We start from the raw sequence: 24,614 nt of genomic DNA, 5'->3' as shown, positions 1-24,614 counted from the left end.
TGGGATCATCTACATTTATCCTCTGCTTTTTACTCGGTTCTTGGGCCAACAAAAAAATCAGCACTGTTACATCATGGGAAGTGTATCTGCTAGTTGAAATTGAGTATACCCTCATCGAGGGCTTTAGTTGTGGTCAGAGCAGATTTTTGGCACATTGAACCATGAAACAGGTTCCTCAGTGATGATGTAGAGGAAGCACACGTACGCATACAGGCCTAAGGTTAAATCCCTCCAGTAAACTCGGGTCTGGGTTGGCCATCGTCCTTTTAAAACAGGATGAATTACAGTTCAGTACAGTTAGAGCAGAGGTTTCGTCATTCAGTCATTTCCTGAAGGCAGCACAGCTCTCGAGGGTAACACATTGTTAAGTTACTGAGCTAGTGAAGCCAAAACATTGCAGTAGTTGATAATTAATGAGCTTCTAAGTGGACTTGAATGATCCAATGAGATATTATTCATACACTCAGCTCCATGTTTGAATGCTTCGATGATTTAAAACAGGCCAGACGTAACAAATCTCGACAGAATCCACAGTTCAGTTCAGATCGAACAAAGAGGTTTTGTTTGTTTGGTGCAAGGCTAATACCACTAGTACCACTAGTACCACTAGTACCACTAGTACTACTACTTCACCACAATTTGGAAGACAAAAACACGAAACATGCAAGGCCCACAATCTGTGCTGTCTCTGAACATCACACAAGAGCTGAAGCTGACACTGTCTATTTCTAATGTTAAGACTCCTCTTACAACAAGAGAGTTAAAGTTTAAAGTTAAAGTGGTGGTGGTTTCAGTGCTAACTGGAACGAGGACATCACAGAAATAGACTCAGTTTAGTTTAACTGCTTTGTTGTTTTGTTTAAATTTACAAATAGAAGAATATTCAAAATGTGACCATACATACATCACAATAAAGTACAATCTAGAATAAAAAATAAAGCTTTGTAATTCTATACATATCTCTGCGTCTTTGCCAAATCAACATTCTCTCAGACTAAAGCAAAAATGTAAGTTAATTAGAATTAAAAAGCCTCAGTGAAAATAAACTGAATACCTGGGGTAATAAAGGACACAACACTGACAGCTTCATATCACCATCAAAGCAGGTTCTGATTATTAAAACAACTTCATTAGATTAAAGCTTTATGGCCCTAAACACAAACCATAGGAGCTTTTCACTAATGTCAGGCACATGTGTCCAGAAGTTTCTTCAAACTTTACTCAGAGTTCAAACTCTTTGTGGGGAAATAAAGCCTCTTTTTTGTCTCCCTGTGATTCAAATTATTGCAGTGGTGCATGAAATCAGTGCTGCATGAAATCAGTGCTGATGGAGAGATACAAAAAGCTGACAAGTCATAATTTCCATATTTAAGAGCATTCCCATAATTATAAAACATCTGTGGAACATGAATAAAGACGTTTGGTGAAACAAATAGGAGCGACCAACAGGGACCACCTGTTGTTTCCATGAAACATGAAAGCAGTGACCCAGCATTGATTTCACTTGTTTAAATCCGATGCAGAGAAGAGATGGATAAGACTCATTAGTAACACATAGTTCACCACACATTTGTACTTTTTCCATTTCTTGTCCTGACTTCTCTCTGTGAGATTTGTTTCTATGAGTCCTGTCACATTAGTTTCTTGTTATACACGAGTAAAACAATCACAGTTTCACAGCACTGAGCTTCATGTTTGCTGAGAGAGATCAACAAACTAAACAGAACACATTGAAGTCAGTTGTTGTAATGGAGGAGCCAAAACGGTGACAACATTTTAACAGCACGTGTTTTAAATGTGAATCTCTGGGTCCTGACTCTGCTTTCTGTATCTAATCAAACAGCAAAGAGGTTTCCCTTATAAATCTCAGGCCAAATTGATTTTGAGTTTTGAACTGTTGGTTGAAAATAAGATCTAAGAAGACACCATTCTAGAAATTATGATGTTTTTCACATTTTATACAAAATAATGAGAGAATATAAATAATTAAAAGATTAGTCAGGGATAAAATCAGTATTATCTGTAATGATATCTTCTTTATCTTGAAACAAACAATAAGAAAACTGCTACACCGATGAGATAATTCACTTTTTTTTGCCAGTGTAATTTCTAGTGAATTTCTATCACATCCAAAACCTGCACCTTTTACAATAACTTATAGCTTATAATTGTTTAATGGTAAAGCAACACGCCCGAGAGTAATTTCGTTGTCTGGCTTCAATGAGATCTCAGGGGAAACCACCTTCTTGTGCCCCTGAGACAGATTCTGCTGCTTTTTACAGCCTGGGGAGAGTTACTCACCGACTCGGTGGGTCTGGCTCCGGTCAGGGAAGAATAAGCCACTCGGTACTGTTGAACCTGGCCTGAGGCGGGCTCCCAGCGCACGTTCAGGCTGTTGGGCGTGGGGTTGTACACCTGGATGTTCCTGGGAGGCGTGCGTGGGACTGCAGAGTTCAAGGAGGTTAAGAAAAAGTCAAGTGAGAAAGGAGGGAGTGTTGACTTCCCCCCCCACTTAGCTATGTAAGAGTTTCTCATGTTTTACTACCTAAAACTGACAACGAATGCTGAAGGATTTACAAACACGAGTGATTAATTAATGTCAAAGTTAAGTAACACACTAAACAGCACAGGACCAGATGTGAAGCTAAGGTTCAGATCGTCAGTTTAGGTTTTACATTTTTAAAAAGATTGAGATACAATTCTTCCAAATGTTCAGTGAACTTAAGAATTATCTGCTTTGCTCTGATTCAGTTAACGGTGCAAATTAAAACAAGCTGAATTGTGTTGGAATAATTGCTTCAATCTGACAAAACCTCTGGCTTTTACCAAGGAAAAACATTTAATAGAGGAATAAATTGTCTTTGCAGTGGCACAAACTGTATCAGTAAAATTTGAGGTTGATCTAAAATGCTGAGGGCAGCAGGAGTCATTTTGTAATTTTGCAGCGTCTATGTGGAGAATGTGTAGAGAGAAGTAGCACAGTTTTTGGTTTATGCAAAAGTCCTTAACTTCCTTTTTAAACTGAACCAGATGTGCTTATCCTGCTGGAATTTGGAGCTTTACCCAATAAAATAAAACTAGATGCAGTAGGTAGATGTAAACTTCTTTCAAGAGATAAACCTTTTTCCCAAATGTTGTATAAGAAAACAAAACAAAAAAACATCTTTTAATACCATTAAAATCAGACACAGTCTGTCAGGAGGTTTCACTTTTGTCATCCAGGAACCAGATGACCTTCTAGCTTTCAGAGAGATTATGTAATCTTACTCCAACTCTGTGTTATTAATAATTTCATAGCAGTAAGCTCAAGAAGAAAAATTCTTCCAGGGATAAAAACAGTAAAACTGGACTGGACTACTGGTAATACAAGCTCATTATCATCACACACAGCCTCATACTCGCTGAGAATGAGTCGCACAGAGGTCCAGTATAACCTGCTGGTCACTGCTACACTAGTTGATGAAGCATTTACGATTGTTCTTCTTGGGGCTTAGAGCTGCGATCTCTGTGGCCGAGTTATCTGAGATAGTAACACATCACAGGGTTGTTGGTGTCGTCTACAGAGCTGGAGATACCCAAACCAGTACCTCTGCAATGGGTAACCATGACCTGACCCAAGCACAGAGTAAACAGCTGTGAGATCTAAGACAAATTAGAGGAATAAATACACAGTTTGACGTTTAACAGTCACCTAAAGCACCACTGTGATTCATTGCATTATACTAATGATTGATAAACACATCATTTTATTCTTCATTGCATTGATTCCCAGGTTAATGGTGGTTTATGCTGTTATCTGATTGGCCAGCACAGTGTGTTGCTGGACGAGCTTGTGTTGCAATGTTCCAGGTTCAGCTTTTTCTTCCCCTCAACACTCTGTGCTGGCGTCCCCACTGAAATGAATTTGAGTCTTGTATATTTTCTTTCTTTATCAGCCTACACATGACCTTCAAGTGATAACAGAACTGATTACCGAGCTGGACTGCTTTGATTTCTCAGCTGCTATATAAAAGCAGTTGAAGAGAATCTTTGTGTAGCCAATTTGAAGCATTCACCTATTTTGGTGTATTTAAATTTTAGATAAGAACTGGGGGTGTAAATATTGATGGAGGTCTGTGTCCAGTATAAGGCAGTTCTAAAAGTCTAACATCACCTAATGTCAGCCGTAATAATGTCAGCTCTCTATACTAACATCTCACTGATTATATTGTTTTTAGCATCTTCATTTAGTGATTTACGGACTTAACATATTAAGGAAAAGAACCTGAAAATGTGTAGCCAATACAGGTTAGTAAGGGACGTAACAAAGCTAACTTTGTTGGGTTGGGTGGTCACAAATATGGGAGGGACACTGTGGCTCAGTTAGGTCTTGAAGACTGAGTCTTGCCCTGATTTGACTGTGACTTAGTGGAAACTGGAAATCTCCACAAAAGCTGTTTCAGGTCTGATTATGAGGTGACAGCAAATTAATTAAATGTGCAGAGCTTTCATAGGCATTTCTGGGTCACCACATTTGGACACTCTGTGTCTGTGGGTGGAAGAGACAAAAATATGTCCTGAGAATGTGAAACTACATCAACAGATAACCAGTCCCATTCCCAGCATGTGAGTGTCAGGTGATATCTGACAACACACAAGGACTGAGCAATTAGAACCTAAAATTTTCCAAATGCTTCAAGTTTGGTGTCTGAAGCCAAATATTCCAAATGACTGCTGAAGTATGTGCAGCATATGTGATGCTTCACAACTAACCAATAAAAATAGTTTTGTTGGACATAAACTGACCGCAGATGTCCTCGAGACTGACTTACAATTAAAGTGCATCACATAACATCTGGATGACAACACGTGAAGCCTCCAAACCATCCAGACACGAAGTAAAATGCTAATTTTTGCCCGCTGGAGTTGTCTGTGGAATCGTTTTTGTGCGTCACACTAAGAGTTTTCCAATTAAAAACCCCAAGCTGCATTTCTGCTGACTGAGTATGGCACACAGTCTGGGCACGAACAAAACCAACACACACACACACACGACAGGACATCCAACCACACAGAAGCAGAACAACGAGCAACTCAACACTTTTCTAAACGTAAAGGATCCAGTCAGGGAGAAGTTCTATTCATCCAAACACTTCAGTCACCAACAGCAGTTTAAAATTCCACATTGTGTGTGTTTTATTTTGTGCCATTAATCACTTTGAACCAGATCTTCAGCTTCTCTTTTGTTCCAGTCAGCTTCTTCTGACGAGGATTTCAGGGATTGCTGTGATTTAGGGGTTTTGGCAAGTTTTACAGGCTTTTCCAGAAAGGTTGAGGGCTCACCTTGGAAAAACTGTTTGGCTATAAAGATATCAACGTTGCAAAAGGACCACAAGCAAATTTAGCAGAAGATGATTCAGGTTTACATCAGATCTCCAAGATTCCAACCTCCAGCCCCACCTTAAAGCCTCTTATCTACTCGATAACAGTAATAGTTTCTCCATGAGTGAAAACCTTCTCCTGATGTTTTCATTGTGGAAATTACCACCGGACCAGATGACTTAAGTGAGTCTCTGCACTGATCTGACCGGAGCTCTTCAGCTGCAGCATAAACAGTTTCAAGTGGACAAGGAGATCTGAGAGTTTAGGCTCGACTTACGGGTCTTTCCTTTGTCGGATTGGCGCAGACCATCTCCCTCCGGGTAAACTGGGATCACTGTTACAGTGTAGGGAGTGTTTGACAGCAGGTTCCTGAGTATGGTGTTGGTAGTGCCGCCTGAGACCTGCTCCTGCTCACACACAGAAACAGCTTTTCGTAAAACAGGACTACTATGCAATGTTTCATGTCTCATAAAAATCTAAATACCAATTATCACATTCTTATTGTGGAGAAAAATTAAAGACCATGATCACATATTCTTATAAAGTTAATCTTAGTAATCAGTCATAGGACAGCACAAGAGTCTACAGCCATACAAACAGCTTGCAAACATACTGGGGTGATGCTGTTAGTCAGCATGCAGTAGCACTAATTCCCCTTCATGTCTATTTTCAACAGAAATTACTGAATCACTGCTAAAAACAAGCACATAACAAAGTCTGTCTGATGTCTCACCATGTCTTCTGCACCGCCAGATGCAGGGACATAGAAGATGCGGTACTGGCGGACGTTGCCTTCCGCCGGCTCCCAGCGCACCTTCAGGGAGCTGGTGGTTGGATCAGTGACCTGCAGATTCTTCACTCCGCCCAGAGCCTCTGTCAACAGAGAGTTAAAACGTTTCTGCTTGAGTTCCTAAAACCAACGATATAATTTCTATGAGATATACTGTCAGTAATAATAATATAGTGATATATTCAGTCAGAGCTTAATGTTTGAGAAGATAAGTCACAACAATGTCACAATTAAATTATCATAATCTTGAATTTTTTGACTTAAGTGGATTTGCTTCTGAAAACTGACAAACGCTTGAGGCAACAGATGCTCTGCTCTGGCTGAACTCACTTGTCTTTCCGTTCTCCGACACGCGTTTTCCCTGCATGTCATCATAAATAGGCACCAGTGTCACTTTATACGCCGTGTCTGGACGCAGCTCTCTCAGAACCGTGTTGGTCGACATCCCAGATACCTGAGTCTGTAAAGGACAAAGTAATAAATCACCATGTCAGCGAAAGATTAGCCAAGAAAACATGACTGGATCTACGAGGTTGGTTCTGATGGATGCTACCGGAGATATGATATTTATATTTATTTACGTATGTATGTATCAGGTTTGTTTTACCGCTTCATTTAAGTGATGTTTATATTGAATTAAATATTTAAGCCCCAAAAGTCTTTTTGTTTTGTCTGGGTTGAGGAACTCTTATTATCCAAGAGTAACGATCTGTAGGTGTAAACTGACCATGCTCTCAGTTCCCCCAGCAGCTGGTACATAGATGATCTGATACTGCCTGACGTCGCCCTCGGCTGGTTCCCAGCGAACCCTCAGGGAATTGGTGGTGGGATCAGTCACCTGGAGATTCTTCACTCCGCCCATAGGCTCTGAAGGACAAGGGACACATCAGGCTCATGCTGTTTGTATGATCCTTCAGGGTGCACTAGAAGGGTGGAGTTCATCCCATCAGGACTGTTCAGATGACTCCAAATCGAGAATGTTGTCAATCACAGAAGAGTCTTTTTTACTTCCTGTGACTAAACCTTCTGGTATTCTTTGACACAAAAACATCCTTATTAAAGTGTTTTTTTAGACACCAGGTTTTTAGACTTAATTCCTCCCAAAACGAGGTTTAAATAACTGCTGCATTTAATACTTAGCATTTGCTTTACGCTGCAGGGTGTAACAGATGGGTGGGTTTACCACATCAGGAGTGTCCAGATGTGTCAGAGTCTCGGAAGTTGGCTAAACTTTCTGGCGCTGATCATGTTCTTTTGTGAGCAACAAATGTTCATATAAATGAGTTCTGCATTCTCAATCTTAAAAGACTATACCAGTGTTTATTTATCCATGTTTTTGACCATTAACTACAAACTTAATTTACTTCCCATTACTTCCTAAGGCAGGCTTTCAAATGGACTTCAATGCAGCCAGTGGCTTCAGTTCAAGTCAGAACTCTGTCAAAATCTCATTTTGCCAAAGGTATGTTACGGAAAAAGAGCTTCAGGAAGAGAACGTTTTCAACAACCACGAGTCAGCCGCTGAAAAGATCAGTTTCCTCTGAGGGATTTTGTTTCTAGACTTCTACACACAGACTCCTGTTTAAAGCCAAAACCTCCAAAAACTGAGCAGTGCAGCAAAACACTTAAGGTCAGAGCATCCTGGTGGTCTCACGTTAACTATGTACTATAACATTTCAAGCAGTAGCAGTGTGGTAGAGATTGTATCTCTACTCACATCATATAGCATAAATGATTCAGTTTATAGGAAAGATTTATTTATTCATTATGACCATGTTTTCAATGAATGAGTGGACTCTTTAAACCATCTGAGAGCTGGCCGCGCTCTCTTTACCTTCCTGTTATGTACCGTAGGAGAAACCTGGCTGACTGGCGTAAAAGCTGCACATAAGATGGATGACGACATTAAATTGCCATTAGCTGTCAGAATCACAACATTTCGTGTTAGAGTCGAGACCTTTATATGTCTCTCTCCCATTTTTTATGTTAGCTTTCTCCTGCACGCTCTACAGACATGATGGACAAAACATTTTAAAAACAACAACGAGAACACAAATATTTACGAGATGGACTCCGGCAATGCCAGAACAATGTCCCTAAGATTAATAGAATCTCTGCTGTTTTTTAATGTTTTATTGTTTTTTTGGTTTCTGTAAAGAACTTGTCTCCTCCTGTTGTGTACTGAGTTGTAATAAAAAAGAAACTTCAAATACAAACAGAACAAGAAACTAAATAAATTATGCATCAATACAACAACAATGGCTTGAAAGAAAAAGAATAATGGGAGTTTTATAGTTTCATAGCTTTGGAATAAACCATGTTTTGTCTAGATCTTTAACTAGAAACTGCATAAATAGAGATTAATTTGGCAAATCAGGGTGTTAGATTTATGATGGTGCAATTTAAGATCTAATTCATATTTACCAGCATACCAGCATCTGCATTGAGAAGCCAAGCAGGAAGCTTCATTATAAGACGCATAAAACATTCCTTTTAATAGTGCAGCAGATTTAGTAGTTTAACTAGTTAGTAGTTTTTAAAAGCATAGGAAAAAAATCTTATAAATCCTGGAAAACCTTTTTTTCATGATACCAAATCTAATGAATTATGTAATGCTGCTCCTCTCTCTGCCAAACTGATATCCCATTGATTTATAGTTTTGTGTTTAGTTAAGGCCAAAAGGAAATGCATCACATTATGTAAGAAAATATATAATTTCATTTTTAATGTCCCACCTTAAAGAGAATAAACCAAGAATAATTCAGTGTCTGTTAAATTATGAGCACTCGACCACTATAGGAGTGTTACAGAAAGGTTTTGACTTCCACTTGACACTAACAATCCCAAACAAGGCATGAAGGATATTTTTAGATTTGATTATTTCGACTTTCTTTGGAACAATATGCAAATGCTTCCAGGAATGCGAGCTCTGTGAACCCATACTGTGCCCATATGGAGAAGAGCTGAATGTCTGGAATGATTCACTCACTTGTCTTTCCCTTCTCAGTCTGCCGTATGCCCTCCACATCTGGGTAGACGGGAACAACAGCCACGTTGTAGACTGTGTTGGACTCCAGGTTCTCCAGGATGGTGGTGGTGGTGGACACCTCCACCTGTTCCACAACATGTCAAAACCTCTGTTAGCGAGTTAACAATATTATCTGGTTATGGTAAAAATGAGTGAATCCAGTAAATGAAACAGCTGAAACGGTTTCTACCATTCGCTCCTCCCCTCCTGGTTGTGCCGCGTAGAACACCTTGTAGCTTTGGACGTTGCCCACTGCCGGATCCCAGCGGACACTCAAAGTGCTGATAGTCGAGTCGATCACCTGCAAGTTCTTTACTCCACCCAAAGGAGCTGAGAAAGAAGAGCAGATCCTCAATTAGAGCTCATAAAGAAAGTCACAATCTATTTTTTTGTGTTTTTATCGTTTTCACGAAGTTTGCTAACATGAATTAAAAAGCTATTTTAAAACTTGCATCCAACTCTGAGAAGACAGTGACTTTCTGTATGTAAAGCAGCATCATGCCTCAGTGCTGTTACTATGATTAGTAACAGCACTATGATTGATTCAGATTAAATGGTGGTAAAATTACTGATCAGAGTTTAGTTTGAGTTTCTGTTTTACTGAATGTGACTCTAGATCAAAATTCCTGCTCGTGTTTATTACCTTCTCTAGTACTTTCCTAAAATAACAGAAGCTTTGAGTCATCACTTTGCTTTGCTTAGAGAGGCAAACACGACCAATTAGATAAATCAGCAATGTTGTCAAGCAATTATTTTACTCATTTAAGATGTAGGAAAACATCTGGATTCTGAGATTTAACTGCTGGCTAAAGTTTCCTTAGCAGTGCTGTGAGTTAGGTGCTTTATCACAAAGCATTGTGTTTCAAGCACAATCAGCACATTAAAACTGCAAGACCTTCAGTATTTTATGTTTTTTTTAAATGATGTTGTTGTTTTAGTGCCCCATCAACCTATAACTCATATCTTTCCATCTTTATTAGTACTTGATGAGCTAAAGATTTTTGGATACATAAATAAGAAAACTAATTCAGTAAAATCACTTTTGGCTAAGCATTGCTCTTCATCTGGAAGGCCAGATCAGGTCCTTCAGCTACAAGTCAGCTAACAGACTCACTTGTCTTCCCGTTTTCAGACTGCGCTTTGCCCTCCATCTCATGATACACAGGCACCACAGTGACAGTGTACTCTGTGTTTGGCTGCAGGTTCTTCAGAACAGTGGAGGTGGTGGTTCCAGACACCTGGTCCTGGTTGAGGAGAAAGGAAACAGCTTTGAACTTAGTGAACTCCTAGGATTTGGAGAACTGTTAGAAAAGCTGAATCCAAAAAAAAGAGGAGTTTGGCAGATGTAGAAAGACTCTCAGGCTGAGCATTATCAGAGTTTAATGCACTGTGAGCCCAGTTTTCTTGGATGCACCTTCAGTCAGTAACTGTGCAGCACAGCAAAAGAAACAGTAGAAACTCGGAAATAAAGATGGATTTCAGCAAGGGACAGTCTGGGGCCTTGAGTGAAGCACCAAACTGGCAGAGAAAAGAGGACATCTTCAAATATAAATCTGCTTTTTGTCCATTTAATCTAATATTGTGTCCTTTCCGCTGCCAGTAGGCTGAGATAATTTCAGATGTTTCCAAATCAAATCATCCTTTTTCATGACACAGGCCAATGAAACGGACCCCCTTGAGATATTGTCACCGCTTTATAGAAAACAGTTCAAACTGACTTGGAAAGACGTTTGCCGCACATCACTGTCAAGTGTTTTCCCATTAGTTTTAAGTGTATGTAGATTTTCAATGCAACAGCATTATTCAGCGATTTCCATCTCATATCTCCATATTTCACTTTTTAGAACATGAGAAAACAGTTGTTCATGAAATTGCTTCAAAAATAAGTGCAGTCATCCATCATTCCACTGGCATTTTCTCCACATTTTGAATGTGAAGCTAAAACCACGATGTTGTTACTCACACAGTACAGTAACTGCTCTTAGTTAAAACATAACATTTGTACTGACTTCTTGCAGTTTCCGTCCTGCAGAACAAAACTTCACTCACTCGCTAAAAGCATGTAAATTCTTTACAGTCATACAAGACAAACAGAAGAAGAAGCAGCAGCAGCAGCAGCAGCAAGTTTTCTATCTATAGTCTGGTCGGTTTAAATAAAGTTTAAAACCTTCAGCAGCCACTGAAGAATCATTTTGACTTCATGGTAGGTAAAAGTGGTTTGAATATAAAACAAACATGTCTTACTTTACATTTTGAGCTGTTATGAAAACCAAAATGGTAATGGGGCATGGATGAAGTTCCCAGCTTCTGGGCAAAATCCAACATCTGGAACTGGCAACTTTTGACAGTTATGTAAACCCAGCTATTCTCCCATATACTTTCTCTCAGACAGTCTTACCACATCCGGGTCCCCTCCAGCAACCGGCACCCAGGTCACGATGTATTCACGGACGTTTCCCTCAGCAGGGTCCCAGCGTACATTCAGGGTGCTGGTGGTGGGATCGGTCACCTTCAGGTTCCTCGCAAAACCCAGTGGCTCTGAGCAGAGACACAGAACCGGAAGACACACTGAGCTCTTGGATCAGAGACACACAGCTGCTGTCTAGTCAGAGATTACTGGTGTCCAGGGAAAAGAGTGTTCAGATGACGAGTGCCAAGAAAGTGTTGTTTTCTGGCTTATTTTATTTTAGATCTATTGACCCACAAATTTCGAAGTAATTAATAAAAAGCAGCGTTGACTATATAATTAGTCAAAATTAAAAACAACTAACTTCTTTAATTTTTTAATTTCACACTTCACTACATTTATAAACTAAAAATTAGAAAACAATGAACACTACTGGGAAACAACAGCTACTAAAATACAAAATCAAACCAATAGCTAATTCTCTAGAGACAGAGGAATCAAAATAAAAGTCATGGAGTAAAACATATTTTTCTGTATACTTTATTATAACTTCTCTCTGTTTCTCTCTTTATCTTCTTTCTCTTCACCACTGTTCCTGCTGAATCACTCCTAAAGCCGCTCTGTTTCAGCCAGAGAGGAAATGATCTGCTTTATGTTTTTTTGGAGGCTTTTCAAGGTTCATGGAATCACTTGAACTTTACCAGGACACTACAAACAGCATGTGAACACACAGCCACAGTTACTCACTTGTCTTGCCGTTGTCGGTCAGGCTGGGTCCGTCTCCCTCGGCGTAGACGGGGACCACAGTGATGGTGTAGCGGGTGTCAGGTAGTAGTTTATCCAGGACCGTTGTGGTGGTGCTCTCTGATACTTGCTCCTACAAAAACAAACATGGTGAACTCTACAGACCATAGATCTGCCCTTTACTAAAACGAGCAGCACCAGCCCTGACTTGACCTGAAAAGCTCAAACTTACCCCTAAGGAAATAGCAGGTAAAAAAACCCACTATACTACTACTATTTACCATTTAACTACTTAGAACTGAGATGAAGTTCAGAATACTTTGAAACAATATTCCAAACATCTAAATTTGAACTTAAATAACTAAAATTAAAAGAACCTTTTAGGTTGGAAAACTCTCTTACAACACCAGTGTCATACAGTGAGTCCTTGTACTGTATCAGACCAACTATTCCAGTTATTTCTGCCATTTTCATTCTTAACTGAAGAAGCAATATATGAAACCACATGAAGAGGTTTCAGAATCCTCTGGCACAGGAGTTAAATATCCCTCTGTACAGTAAAATGTATTATGACATAGTAATTGGGGGTAATAGTAGCAGCCAACGACGTTCTGAAGCTCATCGAATGCTGACGGCAGGCGTCTAATTAGCAGGATTTACACATAATGCTCTGCAAGCTGCATTCCAGAAATAAAAACACCACAAACAAGTCGTGCAACGATGAGGGATCCACTCTGCCAAAAGGATTTAGATGCTATTGTGTGGAAACTGCACGATGGGATTATGCTGTCAAAAAGCATGACATCACTAAATCCCCATTGAGGGCTTTGACCGTTCCGTTTCTTTTGAGGAAAAGCGGTTCAAACACAGTCTGACAGGTTTTTATTAACTTCTGCAACAGAACCAGAGGCATTTCAAAACTGAGCAATTGTTGGTCCAGGATTGTTCGAGTTTGAAAGTAAGAAAGAAATAGACAAGTAGAGGTTTTGTCAGAGCAAAATATTTTACAGATCAGTTTACAAAGTCATCTGAAACTAACTCAGCCTAAGTTAGATCGACTGCACTTAGGTTTACTTAAATCAACTCAGCTTAAGCTCAACTCAAGTTAAGTTTATTTATTCCAACTCAACTAACTGAATTCATCTCAGATTCAGTTACTGTAATGAACTCACCTGGACTCCTCTCAAAGTTAACTCCACTTTAGTTAACTCGATTAATCCAACTCATGTCTAGTCAGCTCCAATAACTCAACGTTTAAGCTCAGTTTTAGTTAACTCAGCTCAGATTAACTCGACTCAGCTTAGGTTAATTCAATCAAACTTAACAGGTCTCTACTCAAATCAAGTTTACTTGTCGTAATTTGAAGTTACCTTTACAATCAAGTTTACCCATGTTAATTTAATTGAAGCTCAAGTTAGGCCCAGTTTACTCAGCTCACTGCAGGTTAACTGAACTTAACTCTGGTCAACTTCACTAAACTCATGTTTTATATTTGATTATATTTTAGTTACAAGTTTGCTGATGTGTTGCCTGATAATTTATTCTTTACTGCTGTTTGTTACTGAGTTAGTTAATTAGTGAAAACTACTGTAATTTCTGTAAAACAGATTTATCATGTGAGCTGTTACAGTAAAAGTATTTCGTTTTCCTGAGTTTTCTTCCTCACAACTAGCATTTAAGTACCAAGTTTTATTTTAATTTGCTACGAAGAGTGAAAGGATCTTACCACAATTTCCATTCCTCCATCTACAGGGACATAAATCACTTTGTAGCCCTGAACGTTGCCATCGGCAGGATTCCAGGTTACTGTTAGTGTGGTGATGGTTGGGTTGGTCACTTTCATGTTGCCCACTCCACCCAAAGGCACTGGGAGGATGGAATGATTGTTGTTAAACCAGTGAATGCAAATTGTCTTAACTTTGTCAAAATCCCAAAAAAAACTTCCACTGAAGCAAAGATTGTTGTGAGAATGTGTTGTATTCAAAGACTAATGTAAAGCTGCAGAAACAGAGTGATTTACATGTCTTTCCGTTGTCAGACTGGCGTTTTCCCTCCCTGGCAGGGTACACTGGTAACACCGACACCGTGTACAGCGTGTCGGGTGTCAAGTTCCTCAGGACGATGGAGGTGGTGCCTGCAGGAACTTGCTCCTGTATAGCATGGAAAAAAAAGTTTCTTATTTATTCTTATAACTGTCTTTGTCTGTGTGTGCTGAGATTAAGGTGCGAACGACTCACCATATCTTCTCGTCCACCAGCCGCTGGCACAAAGAAGACCTTATAGAGGCGGACAGCACCGTCAGCTGGTTCCCAATCCACAGTGAGGGAGGTCATGGTGGGGTTAGTCACCCTCATGTTCTTCACTCCTCCCAGAGCTCCTGAAAAAACAAAAAAACAATTTGTACTGTATATACCAACATGTGTTATTTAGATCCATGATCTCAAGATCCTTCTTAGGGCTATCGTGAATCCAACACTGGAATTGACTCACTAACAAAGTGCAATAATACATTTTCTACTATTAAGGATATCTCTCTCTCTCTCTCTCTCTCTCTCTTTTTTTAAGCACCAGAATGCACATTAACATCTACAAACTTTAACGTATTTCAATGCTCTTACTTGTCTTTCCATTTTCAGACATTCTCTTTCCATCTCCATCAGCGTACACTGGCACCAGAGAGACAGAGTAGAGGGTGTCAGGCTGCAGGCCTCGCAGGATGGTGTTGGTTGTACCTGCTGATACGGTTTCCTGAAATCAGAAAAAAATAGATAAATTACACAAATTGGCCGCTTCCTCATCCCAACTTCGTCCCTAGGACGACATTTTTGAGTAGACACTGACTTAAGGTGTTTTCACACCTCAGTGTGTTTGCTGTGGTCCGAATCAGTGGGTGAGTTTGTAAACTTGGAGCGTTTTCCTCTTGGTTCAGTTTCTTTTCACACAAAAATACAAATGAACTAAAATGTGTCACGTCAAATCACGCGACAACGTTCTCTCCGCTCATTGGTCAGAGTGTCTGCTGCGGGAACAGAAAAGTAAATACAGGAAGAAGGAAAAGTGTAGTAGACTACTGTGTGTTTGTATGACAGGAGAGAGATGATGTCATAATTAATGTTAAGGCAGGTTGGTCATCTTGTTTATTATTGTTTATTATGTTACAGCAGACCTGGTGCATGTGAGACACCTCCTCACGTCTCCACGTTTGTCTGCGATTGATCAGACAAAGAAATGGAAATCTACACTTTACCCAAACCTCCCAAATCATGCGATTCGTAGTGTTTGGTCCCGTTTTAGTTTCGTAAGCTGTCTCACCAGGAGGATAGCACCGGAGATGATACAGATGAAGACCACCTCTTTTAGAGGTCTCGGTGTAGTCGTGTGATTCCAATGTTCAGACCGAACGAACCGCACCAAGAGATAAAACAAACTTGACTTTGATTTAAACGAACTAAAGCCTGTAAGTGTGAAAGCACCCTTAGAAGATTTAAAAGCAACAAATGAGTCCAGAGACGCAGCTGAGTGAAGTCACTTTGGGGTTAGCGCAGCGCTGCCCGACAGTTGTCGGGCAGCGCAAGTGGTTGCAAGTGGTTGTTGTCCTACCAGTCCTACCATGCTCTCAGCTCCACCGGCGGCAGGAACATAAATGACTTTGTACTCCTTCACTCGACCCTCGGCAGGCTCCCAGCGCACGTTCAAGGTGGTCATGGTCGGGTTTAACACCTGGAGGTTCCTCACTCCACCCAGAGGCTCTGAGGGAAAATACAGGTGTTACAGATGGTCACTCTCTACTTTCCCTCCAGCTCTTAACATTAATATAATGTGAGATGTTTTGTCATTTTACATTAGATCTTTGAATGTTGTACTTTTTTCTACACTATATAAAGATTATTTGACATAACACATCACTAATGTGACGTAATGTGTGTGAACCTTTATTGCCATTTCCCCCCCCAACCCTTTGTTTTTAAAGGCTCCTTTCTTTTCTTCACTTACTGGTTCTTCCTTGTCCAGAGATGTCTTTGCTGACGCCATTGGGATATAAAGCCGCGACTGTGATGGCGTACGGAGAGTCTGATTCAAGCTTCTGCAGGATGATGCTCGTCCTCTTCCCTCCGATCTCCTTCTGTTCTCAGGAAACATGTGAGCAATAATACTCATTTGGCAGAAATATTTTCAGTTTCACTGCAACACAGCCATTTATTCCAGTAGCTGACAAATGAACATGACCGAGAAGAACAAGTTTAAAAAAAATTAAATATAGATGCTGCGTTTTCAAAATATAAAGGATGATGATGCCTCTAAGTTCAGGGGTTTACTTGCCGTTTTTGCCAATGTATACGTACATAATGATGGTGTAGTTTGTGTATGTGTTAGGGTTAGGAATGTGGTGTGAGCAACCAGATAGTTAACGATAAGTTTATCTTACTAAATGTGTAATTGCTAAAATGCACAGTTTGACATGTTTTGGACACCGATTCGCCTTTTCTGACTATTTACATTTATAGGAGTAATTATTTCTCTGTAAGAGAATCTAAGTCAGCTGTTGGGAAAATCCCGAGCAAACAACTCTGCAGTATATCATGAAATGGATACAACACTGGAAACACATTCATAGATGGTTTAAACAACTGCCTAGTAGCTAAGAAAAAAAAAAAGACATCTACATCAGTCCGACTTCATCTGACTCATTTTCCTGCTCACAAGACAATCAGACGCTTCGCATGTACCAAACAGAAGCTACAGTATTAAATCAGAACGCTATCTTTTTATTTCAAATATCAAAACACACGTTTGTTCAAACCACTTTCAAGGGAACATTTGAAAGTTTGTTTTCTTAATTAAAGATTTAAGAGCTCAGGGAGACTTTGGTTTATAATGTGTAGCTTCTTTTGGTTTTCTCCTTATTTTTGTCTGAAGTTTTTATATTCAGAAGCATTGTGTGTCCTGTAAACAGTAAAACCATTTACTGTAAACTGTGGTAATCTTTTTTCCATTGCTGCAGCAAGCGCAGCAATTTTTCGTTGTGTGGGAGAATCAAACTGTTCTGATCACAATTCAAACACTTTTCAACACCACTTCTACTTCTCCACTATAAAAATGTCTTTGTGATGTCTACTGTGAACGTCACCGTTTACAGATACTTAACAATTGAGTGTTCAAGTCGTTTTATAAAGCCAACTACACTGTGTTCACAGTAAAAAAGTGCATTTAGATCTTGTTGTGTTTTTGTCGTAGTAGCACAGAAACAGACCCACATATATTTTTTTATTTTTTACCACAAGCCCCAACTAGACTTGTTCTATTTTTCTGCCTGTCTCAGAACAAAGAAGGAACCTTGAGCACATCCCGTCGTCTTGTATCATATGACTGATGACACCAGATGCTCTCAGTCTTCTGATATACACATCTGACGTAGCGAGGGGATCAGAGATCCATTAGGCAGATGCTGACATCATTCGATTCGACCCTGACATGTTGTTTGGGGGAGCACTGTCATAACATCTCAGAGACACAATAAAATGCGTAACAGGCTGAAATTCTTTTCGTACAGCCCACAGTTTCCTTTCAAGTTATTTCAAGTGCTAATCGCTTGTTAGGTCATTGTACAGGAATGCGAGCATTGAGGCCAAAGGCAGGACATTTTCTTTTCATGTTTCTTCAAACTACACAGTCACGCTGAAGGACGCTGTCATGAAGCAAATATAAAAATATGCTGAAGGAGCTGTGAATCATCAGCTTCTCTCAAAGTCATCACAGTTGTACTGAGATCATCCCGGATGGGAGAGGAGATTTGGAAACAAGATACAACTTTTATTGAAAATTCGACAGCTTTGGGTAGTTTTTAATTGTAAATTTTGGTTCATTCATAGCTACAGGATATTTTTTGTGGATTGATGTTAAAGTGCACTTCTTCACTGAGTTTAACTTTTGAAAATAAATATAATTAACAAAATACACACTAACATTAACATTATTTACAGCTGAGGACAGTTGTCAAACAACAGTAAGACAGTTTGTACTTCAGTTATTCTAGGTTTTGATTTCGTACTGAAGAACTAGTGTTCTTTATCTGCCATGCTGTGCAATCAATGCAGTAGATACAAGAAATGTGAGCACACATTTTTTGACCTTGTTACAACCGGATTCATTATATATTTTGCACACATCTGCAGGATAACTTACTTTAAATTACCTATTTTATCAAAATGAATAGAAATTGTGATTTAAGCTTATTTCCCTGATGAATTATCTGTCTTTCCTCATTTCAGACATCCTGGAAGTATCTCTAGAGGAAGAGAAAACTTCCCATCACATCTAACATTTCCAAACTGCACTGACAGATTTAAAGCTCTCCATCATATTGAGATATTCATCGATTTGTCATCGAGGAGCTGAAGCAGACTAGAAATGCTCCCAGTGGTCAAAGCGCAGCACAGCTGGGAACCACCACTGTGTTTCTGGTAAAACTCAAAATTACAAAATGAATGCATGAACTGAAGCAATTTGGTTGTAAAAACTTAAATAAACATTTCAGACGTCACTCACTATTGTTCAGTGTCAGTGGAGCAGCTCCAGCTATTGTCTCTTGATAAAATAAAGTGCCAAGTGATTATGTATGTGTTTTAGGACAACCGAACTCTATGTGAATTCTGCCACTTGGTGCAGATTCACCACACCAACTGCAGAAAAATACAGCAGTGACTGAAGATGTCACACAGAGGTTATAGAAATGTTCTGAAGTTTCATTTTTCTAATCTCTAAAATTGCCTAAACTGTAAGACCTCTGTATTTATTCATTAGAACAATGTGACATGACTATAATGTTAATTCCTTTGTAAATTATTATTTTTGTTAACACAGAACCATCATAGGAGGCTTTTCCTGCTTCTACAGCAGCCTTAATGTGTGCTGCTGTAGATTAGTTCACAGCCCCCACCACAGTGTCAGACAGTGGTTGAATAACTGCAGAGGAGCTTGCTCGCAGGTTGCGGCCCCTTATACACACATAGATAAAAAACAACTGTAACAGATTCTGATTTAAAACTAAAGTAAAAGGTAAAAACTCCTCATAATTTAATTTTGTGTAACCAGGACATATCTGTGGTATGTTGAGGGAAACTGAAAATTCCATGACATCTGCATTTTTCATATAAATACTAACTCTGTTACTAACTGTGTGTGTTAGCAAAGGAAATAAAATATTTCAAATGCAGTAAAATGGGAAATAATCGTACCGAGAGAGGCTCTCCTCCAGCAACAAGTCTGTAGGTGATTCTGTAGTTCTGGACTGTGCCAGGGGCCGGGTCCCACGTCACTGTGAGTGATGAGGTGGTGGCGTTGAAAACCTTTAAGTTTCTAGGAGGCCCGGAAGGCACTGGGAGGACAGAGAGAAATCCAGTGAGAAAAACAATCAACACATGAGGACATAATGTGTTGGATGAGAGATGATGATGGTGAGGATGGTGATGGCAGTGATGGTGATGCTCCTACAATCCCATAGGTCATGGTGCTGGAAGGGTCAATATTAGCATGAAAGCACGAGGATGAGGAGGATGAAGCTGTTCAGTGCAGGGCAGGGGTTCAGTCTGTGCATATACATTTACTTTTGTCCCTTTAACAAATTTCTAGGTTTATAACATACAGTTCTGGTAGGATTCTAACATTGTTTTAGATTATAGCATAATTGTTATTGCATATTGAGTTGAATTAGAAGTGAACCCCAACCCTACAACAGAAACACTCATAACAATGCAACAACATGCAAACAACATGTGATGACTGAGATTGATCAAATGGAGGATGACAAAATGAAGTTAAAATATGAGATGAATGTCACAGTAGAAGTGTTACACTGATAAAATGATGGCTAAAAACTAAATGGAATTAAAAAGATGTGAAGGATGGCGTGTTATTGGCCAATTTTCAAACTTTGTTCTTCTAAAGGTTTGAATTTAAATATTCACACCACGATCTTCACATTTCAGTGCCTCACTGGTTTTAACACTGAGGCACTAAAATGCACATTAATGAAGTCAAGTTAGAAATGAATGTCCCTTATCATCCACACTACCGTCCCAAACAAACTCATGAACATTACAATTAAAAGGGAACCAGTCCTTCTCATGACATACCGTCAGGATCCTTTAACACTAGAAAGAGAAAACAACAATGTTATTTCAGATCTGAGAGTATAAAACATGGTTGATGTGTTTTGGCAGCTGGGGAGTGGATCAGGGTGCAGTGTCTAACTTACATGTGCGCTGGTTTCCCATCAGGTCCTCACTCTCTGACTCGTCTGGGTAGATGGCTGTGACAGTGACTGAGTAGTCCGTGTCGGGGTCCAAGTTCTGCAGAACGTGGGAGTTCTCGTCGCTATTCAGGATCGCCTGGAAACAGATAGAGAGACAGGAAGAGGTGAGTTAAAGGTCTCTTCTGTTACTGTAATAACGGTATAATTTTCATTCACAGATTGTTAAGTAAAGCTTTGTTGTGTTCGGAGACAGAAGTGAGTCCACAAACAACTGCAGGGCCAAAGTATAACACGATGAGAACAAAGTAGTATTGTGGTGCTGAATTAAACTGGCTGTTTTTACTAAAGTCTTGGAACACAGAATAACTAAGTTTTGTGAGGCGTGGCAGTTTTAAGGGACCAGTGAAACCACAATGGATCTGTTTTACTTCACTAACAAGAAATATCTTACATCCCAGCTCTACAGTACAATAGGTTGAACAATACCATCTTCAGTTTGAAAATCAAAGCTTAATCGATGCTAATTGGAAAGAAACCCCTATGTTCGGGAGGCAAGACCGTTACGGGACATCTTTTGGTTTAAATCTGGACTAGAGCAAAAAATCTGAGCAGTGAACTCCATAACCTGAAAGTGTGCCTAAATCTTCACTGCTACAACTCACAGCTGTATCTGAGCTGAGTTTAAATCAAAATAAGGAATCGTGCAGCCCTGATGAAGACAGATGTTACAGCAGCGCTGTGACGGTTTACATTCAGTTGTATAGGTGTAATTAATGTGCGTTGTAAGTGCAGACTGTCGCTGCCAAACAGCATTAAGAAAGCAGTCCAGTCTGAGACTTGCTGACTTACAAACTGGTAGTTGGTTTCCCCTTGCTTAGCCCAGCCAATGCGGTAAAGGGCCACATCTGGGGCACCGTGCTCCCACGTTGCTCTGAACGAGGATTGGGTCACCTGAGAGAACTGCAGGTTCTTGGGGGCAGGGACAACATCTGTCAGCACAGAGAGGAAGAAGACAATGAACGCATGTTTTTATGAGGTCTGAGAGATGAAGCAACATCATGTGCAGACTGTTTAGTGTGGCTGCAGGTGTGTAGCTGACTGCTCTTTGTTGGCCAAGCTGTGCATCTTTGTGTTTGTACAGGTGTTGAAGTCCATGAGTTACAAATGTTTGAAAGTGCACTGTGTTTGGATAAGTGTTTGAGCTGTGTGCAGTTTGTTTGCATGTCTTGTGAATACATTATATATTATATATCAATCCACCACTCTGCCATAAATATTCCTGCTTTAAGAAATAGTGACTGCTGAGAATAAACCTACTCCTCACTGTAATTATTAGTTCATTAGGGGCAAAGAAATGCATAACATCAAAGATGGGCCTTCCATTCTTCAGTCCCTTGGTATTTTTAAACTGATTTCTTGTGGTCATCCAGGTGATGAAAGATAAGGGGCTCTTATTTACATTCATATTTTTAATATTGGTGTTCGTTAGTAACATTATAGTCGCTGTTTACAGTACTTCCAGCTAATCACTGGAAGGGACAAACGGAAACAACTGAAAAAATTAAAGACGTGGAAAATTTCCAGTGTAAAGCATTTAACAAAAAAATTAAATCACTGAATTAAGCCAAAAAAAGAAAAGTTGATTAAACCTGTAATGGCGCTTCCAATCATCGTGGTGCCAGGTCCCTCATCGTAGATCGGGGTGACAGCTACATCGTACTCGGTCTGAGATATGAGGTTGGTCAGGAACAGGGTAGTGATGTCACCGTTGACTTCGGCCTGCGGGGCAAATTAAATTATCAATACCTGCAAAGTGTTCAAAGGTGGTGCCAGAATATTTCTGGAAAATACAGAACTCTGCACAGTTTGACATCTTGCTTGTTTGCCAGGTTAAAGAATTTGTTGTTGTTCCATTACTTCAGACCTGAGTGACACAGACACTGTAACAATCATTACAGTTGATTATAAACAAGTGTAAAGGGCAAATTTTCCACTAACGTTATTAGACAAGAACAACGGCTTCAAATTTATATGGACAAATATAAAAAATATAATATAAAAACTAGACAAAATGTATTTAATGTATTTAAAATCTATTCAAACACTCATCTTTCTGTTAACTGTTTAGTCTGGAATTAAAATATTTTCATTCAGGCAAAAAACAAACAAAAAAAAAAGGTAAATAAAATTATATGTCTAGCTCCAGGAAATATCAGGCTGAAAAACAAATCATGGCTAAAATCTGACATATAAAACATTGAGAGTTGTTATCTTAGTCATGTTTTTCCGTTTCTGGGGAGAGCCGAATAAAAGACAAACTCTCTGCTCTCAGCAGGTATAGATCCAGTGTGCGGGTTTCAGCAGAAAGTCTTCAGCAGGAAACTTTAAGAGGAGCTGAGCTGCTGTGTCTCATCCATCAGAACTTTCTGGAAACGTCTTGCAGGTATCCACCAACAGCACCACTGTCCCAGACCGTTTGTCGTCCGCTGACATCCAAGTAAGAAATAATGAGTACGGAGCCGTACTGTGATCTAGTCAGGCTGGGCTGACAGCCTGATCCAGCGCTCCGCTCCAGCAGACTGCCTTTACTCATAAAGATCCGCCAACAACGTGGAACTGCTGCTAGCGAGAGGTCGGCCGTAACTCTCGGCTTGGTCACTTTATCGTCGCTGACTAATGCTTTACCCTTATCAAGTTCTCTGATGTTTTATTCTTTAGAGCCACATTTCAGTGACCTTACAAACAACTTTTTGCAGCTGTAGTGGGGGAGTAAAAACTGAGACCTGCCGATGCAAAAAGTTCACAGCTATGAGTGCAAAAGCAGAGGAGCGCCTGAACGGGACGACCAGGACACATGAGGATGCTGTTAGAGATTCACATTTTCTTTTCCTAAACAAACCAACACAATAACCATAGTATCATTCAAACAGGAAACCAGTGCTCTTCAGGTACCCACTTAATCAAAGAAAGGCGACATAATGACGATGAGAGTGAAGCTTGTGAGCTGTGTAAGTCTTAAGTGAATCATTGTACCCTGTCCATTTCTAATAGTTAAAGGTTATTGTAGGGCTGTGAACAATGGTTATTTTCATAATCTATTATTTTAATCAAAATACATTTTTGTTTCATGTCGATCACAGCACTTCTTCTATAACACTAACCCAAGTATATGAGGTAGCCATATCTCTCTTTGTATTGGTTTGCCCCTTTTAAGGGATGAAAACAAATATTCAAATATCATTTTTGGTTAATTTCGACAGCCCTAAACTTTAAAAGCTAAATGTATTTATTTTACTATTCCTGCATCTGTAGTTTGTTCATAACTACTAATGAAAGAAGTAGGGATACATACTTTTATCTAAAGGATTCTCATCTTCTTAAGTCTGTAATGAAAGGGATCTCTCATCGACGCAGTGATCTAAATCATCTTTTTATTTAGCACTGGACAACAAATCCTCTTACTCACCTCTTTCACTTCTCCTTCCTCTGGTTTGTAGGTGATCAAGTACTTGCGGACAGCTCCAGGAGCAGCATCCCATTTGAGCCTCATGGCACTGTGAGTAACATCAGAGATCCTCAGGACTCCAGCAGGAGGCCTGGGCACTGAGGGAGGACAGGAGAAGGACATGCATTAAACCTTAATCCATCCTAACTGAAGTATGAAACCATTTCTGAACGTCACCATCAACATTTCTGTGAAGACTTAAAATACTGACTGACATGTTGGGGCCAAAACTTAGTGAATAGCTGAAAAACAGACTGCAGCTCATTTAACAGCTGCTGCTTTGGATATTCTGGTTTTCACTGCATCTGTTTTCTATCTACTGTGTAAGTTTCAATCCAAAATATAAACCCCTGCATGTGGGAGATGTGATCCAGCTCTAATAAAATAGCCTCTGACATGAAAATGAAACTCTCTTAAATTCTGTTCGACTTCCAAAATCCCTTTTCAAAGAAAAATTTGACATTTTAAATTATCGAAGTTCTGGTAACTTGTAAACATTATGCAGTGAATCTAATGTGTGAGAGGATG

The 24,614-nt window shown here is 39.6% G+C and overlaps 1 protein-coding gene across 4 annotated transcripts in view; it reads right to left on the bottom strand.

Annotated features, from left to right (window-relative positions):
• The window catches only part of col12a1b (collagen, type XII, alpha 1b), a 97,183-nt gene that overhangs the window by 31,976 nt on the left and 40,593 nt on the right, over window positions 1–24,614 (bottom strand). For 2 of the 4 annotated variants that reach the window (XM_026340827.1, XM_026340826.1), the window contains 22 exons: window positions 24,048–24,184; window positions 22,231–22,360; window positions 21,431–21,570; window positions 20,585–20,717; window positions 20,463–20,480; window positions 19,566–19,705; window positions 16,324–16,453; window positions 15,940–16,079; window positions 14,949–15,078; window positions 14,568–14,707; window positions 14,351–14,480; window positions 14,057–14,196; window positions 12,334–12,463; window positions 11,578–11,717; window positions 10,294–10,423; window positions 9,370–9,509; window positions 9,141–9,264; window positions 6,879–7,018; window positions 6,482–6,611; window positions 6,095–6,234; window positions 5,639–5,768; window positions 2,302–2,444 (listed from right to left, as the gene is read on the bottom strand). In XM_026340827.1, coding sequence (XP_026196612.1) covers window positions 2,302–2,444; window positions 5,639–5,768; window positions 6,095–6,234; window positions 6,482–6,611; window positions 6,879–7,018; window positions 9,141–9,264; window positions 9,370–9,509; window positions 10,294–10,423; window positions 11,578–11,717; window positions 12,334–12,463; window positions 14,057–14,196; window positions 14,351–14,480; window positions 14,568–14,707; window positions 14,949–15,078; window positions 15,940–16,079; window positions 16,324–16,453; window positions 19,566–19,705; window positions 20,463–20,480; window positions 20,585–20,717; window positions 21,431–21,570; window positions 22,231–22,360; window positions 24,048–24,184 — 2,855 coding nt within the window. The remainder of the gene's footprint in view (window positions 1–2,301; window positions 2,445–5,638; window positions 5,769–6,094; window positions 6,235–6,481; window positions 6,612–6,878; window positions 7,019–9,140; window positions 9,265–9,369; window positions 9,510–10,293; window positions 10,424–11,577; window positions 11,718–12,333; window positions 12,464–14,056; window positions 14,197–14,350; window positions 14,481–14,567; window positions 14,708–14,948; window positions 15,079–15,939; window positions 16,080–16,323; window positions 16,454–19,565; window positions 19,706–20,462; window positions 20,481–20,584; window positions 20,718–21,430; window positions 21,571–22,230; window positions 22,361–24,047; window positions 24,185–24,614) is intronic. The other 2 variants (XM_026340829.1, XM_026340825.1) reach the window with 1 other exon arrangement.

Source organism: Anabas testudineus, chromosome 24, assembly GCF_900324465.2.
Source record: "Anabas testudineus chromosome 24, fAnaTes1.2, whole genome shotgun sequence".
NCBI classification, from domain to species: Eukaryota; Metazoa; Chordata; class Actinopteri; order Anabantiformes; family Anabantidae; genus Anabas; species Anabas testudineus.
Note: the sequence above shows the minus strand (reverse complement) of the source record. Positions and strands in the feature narration are given on the sequence as shown.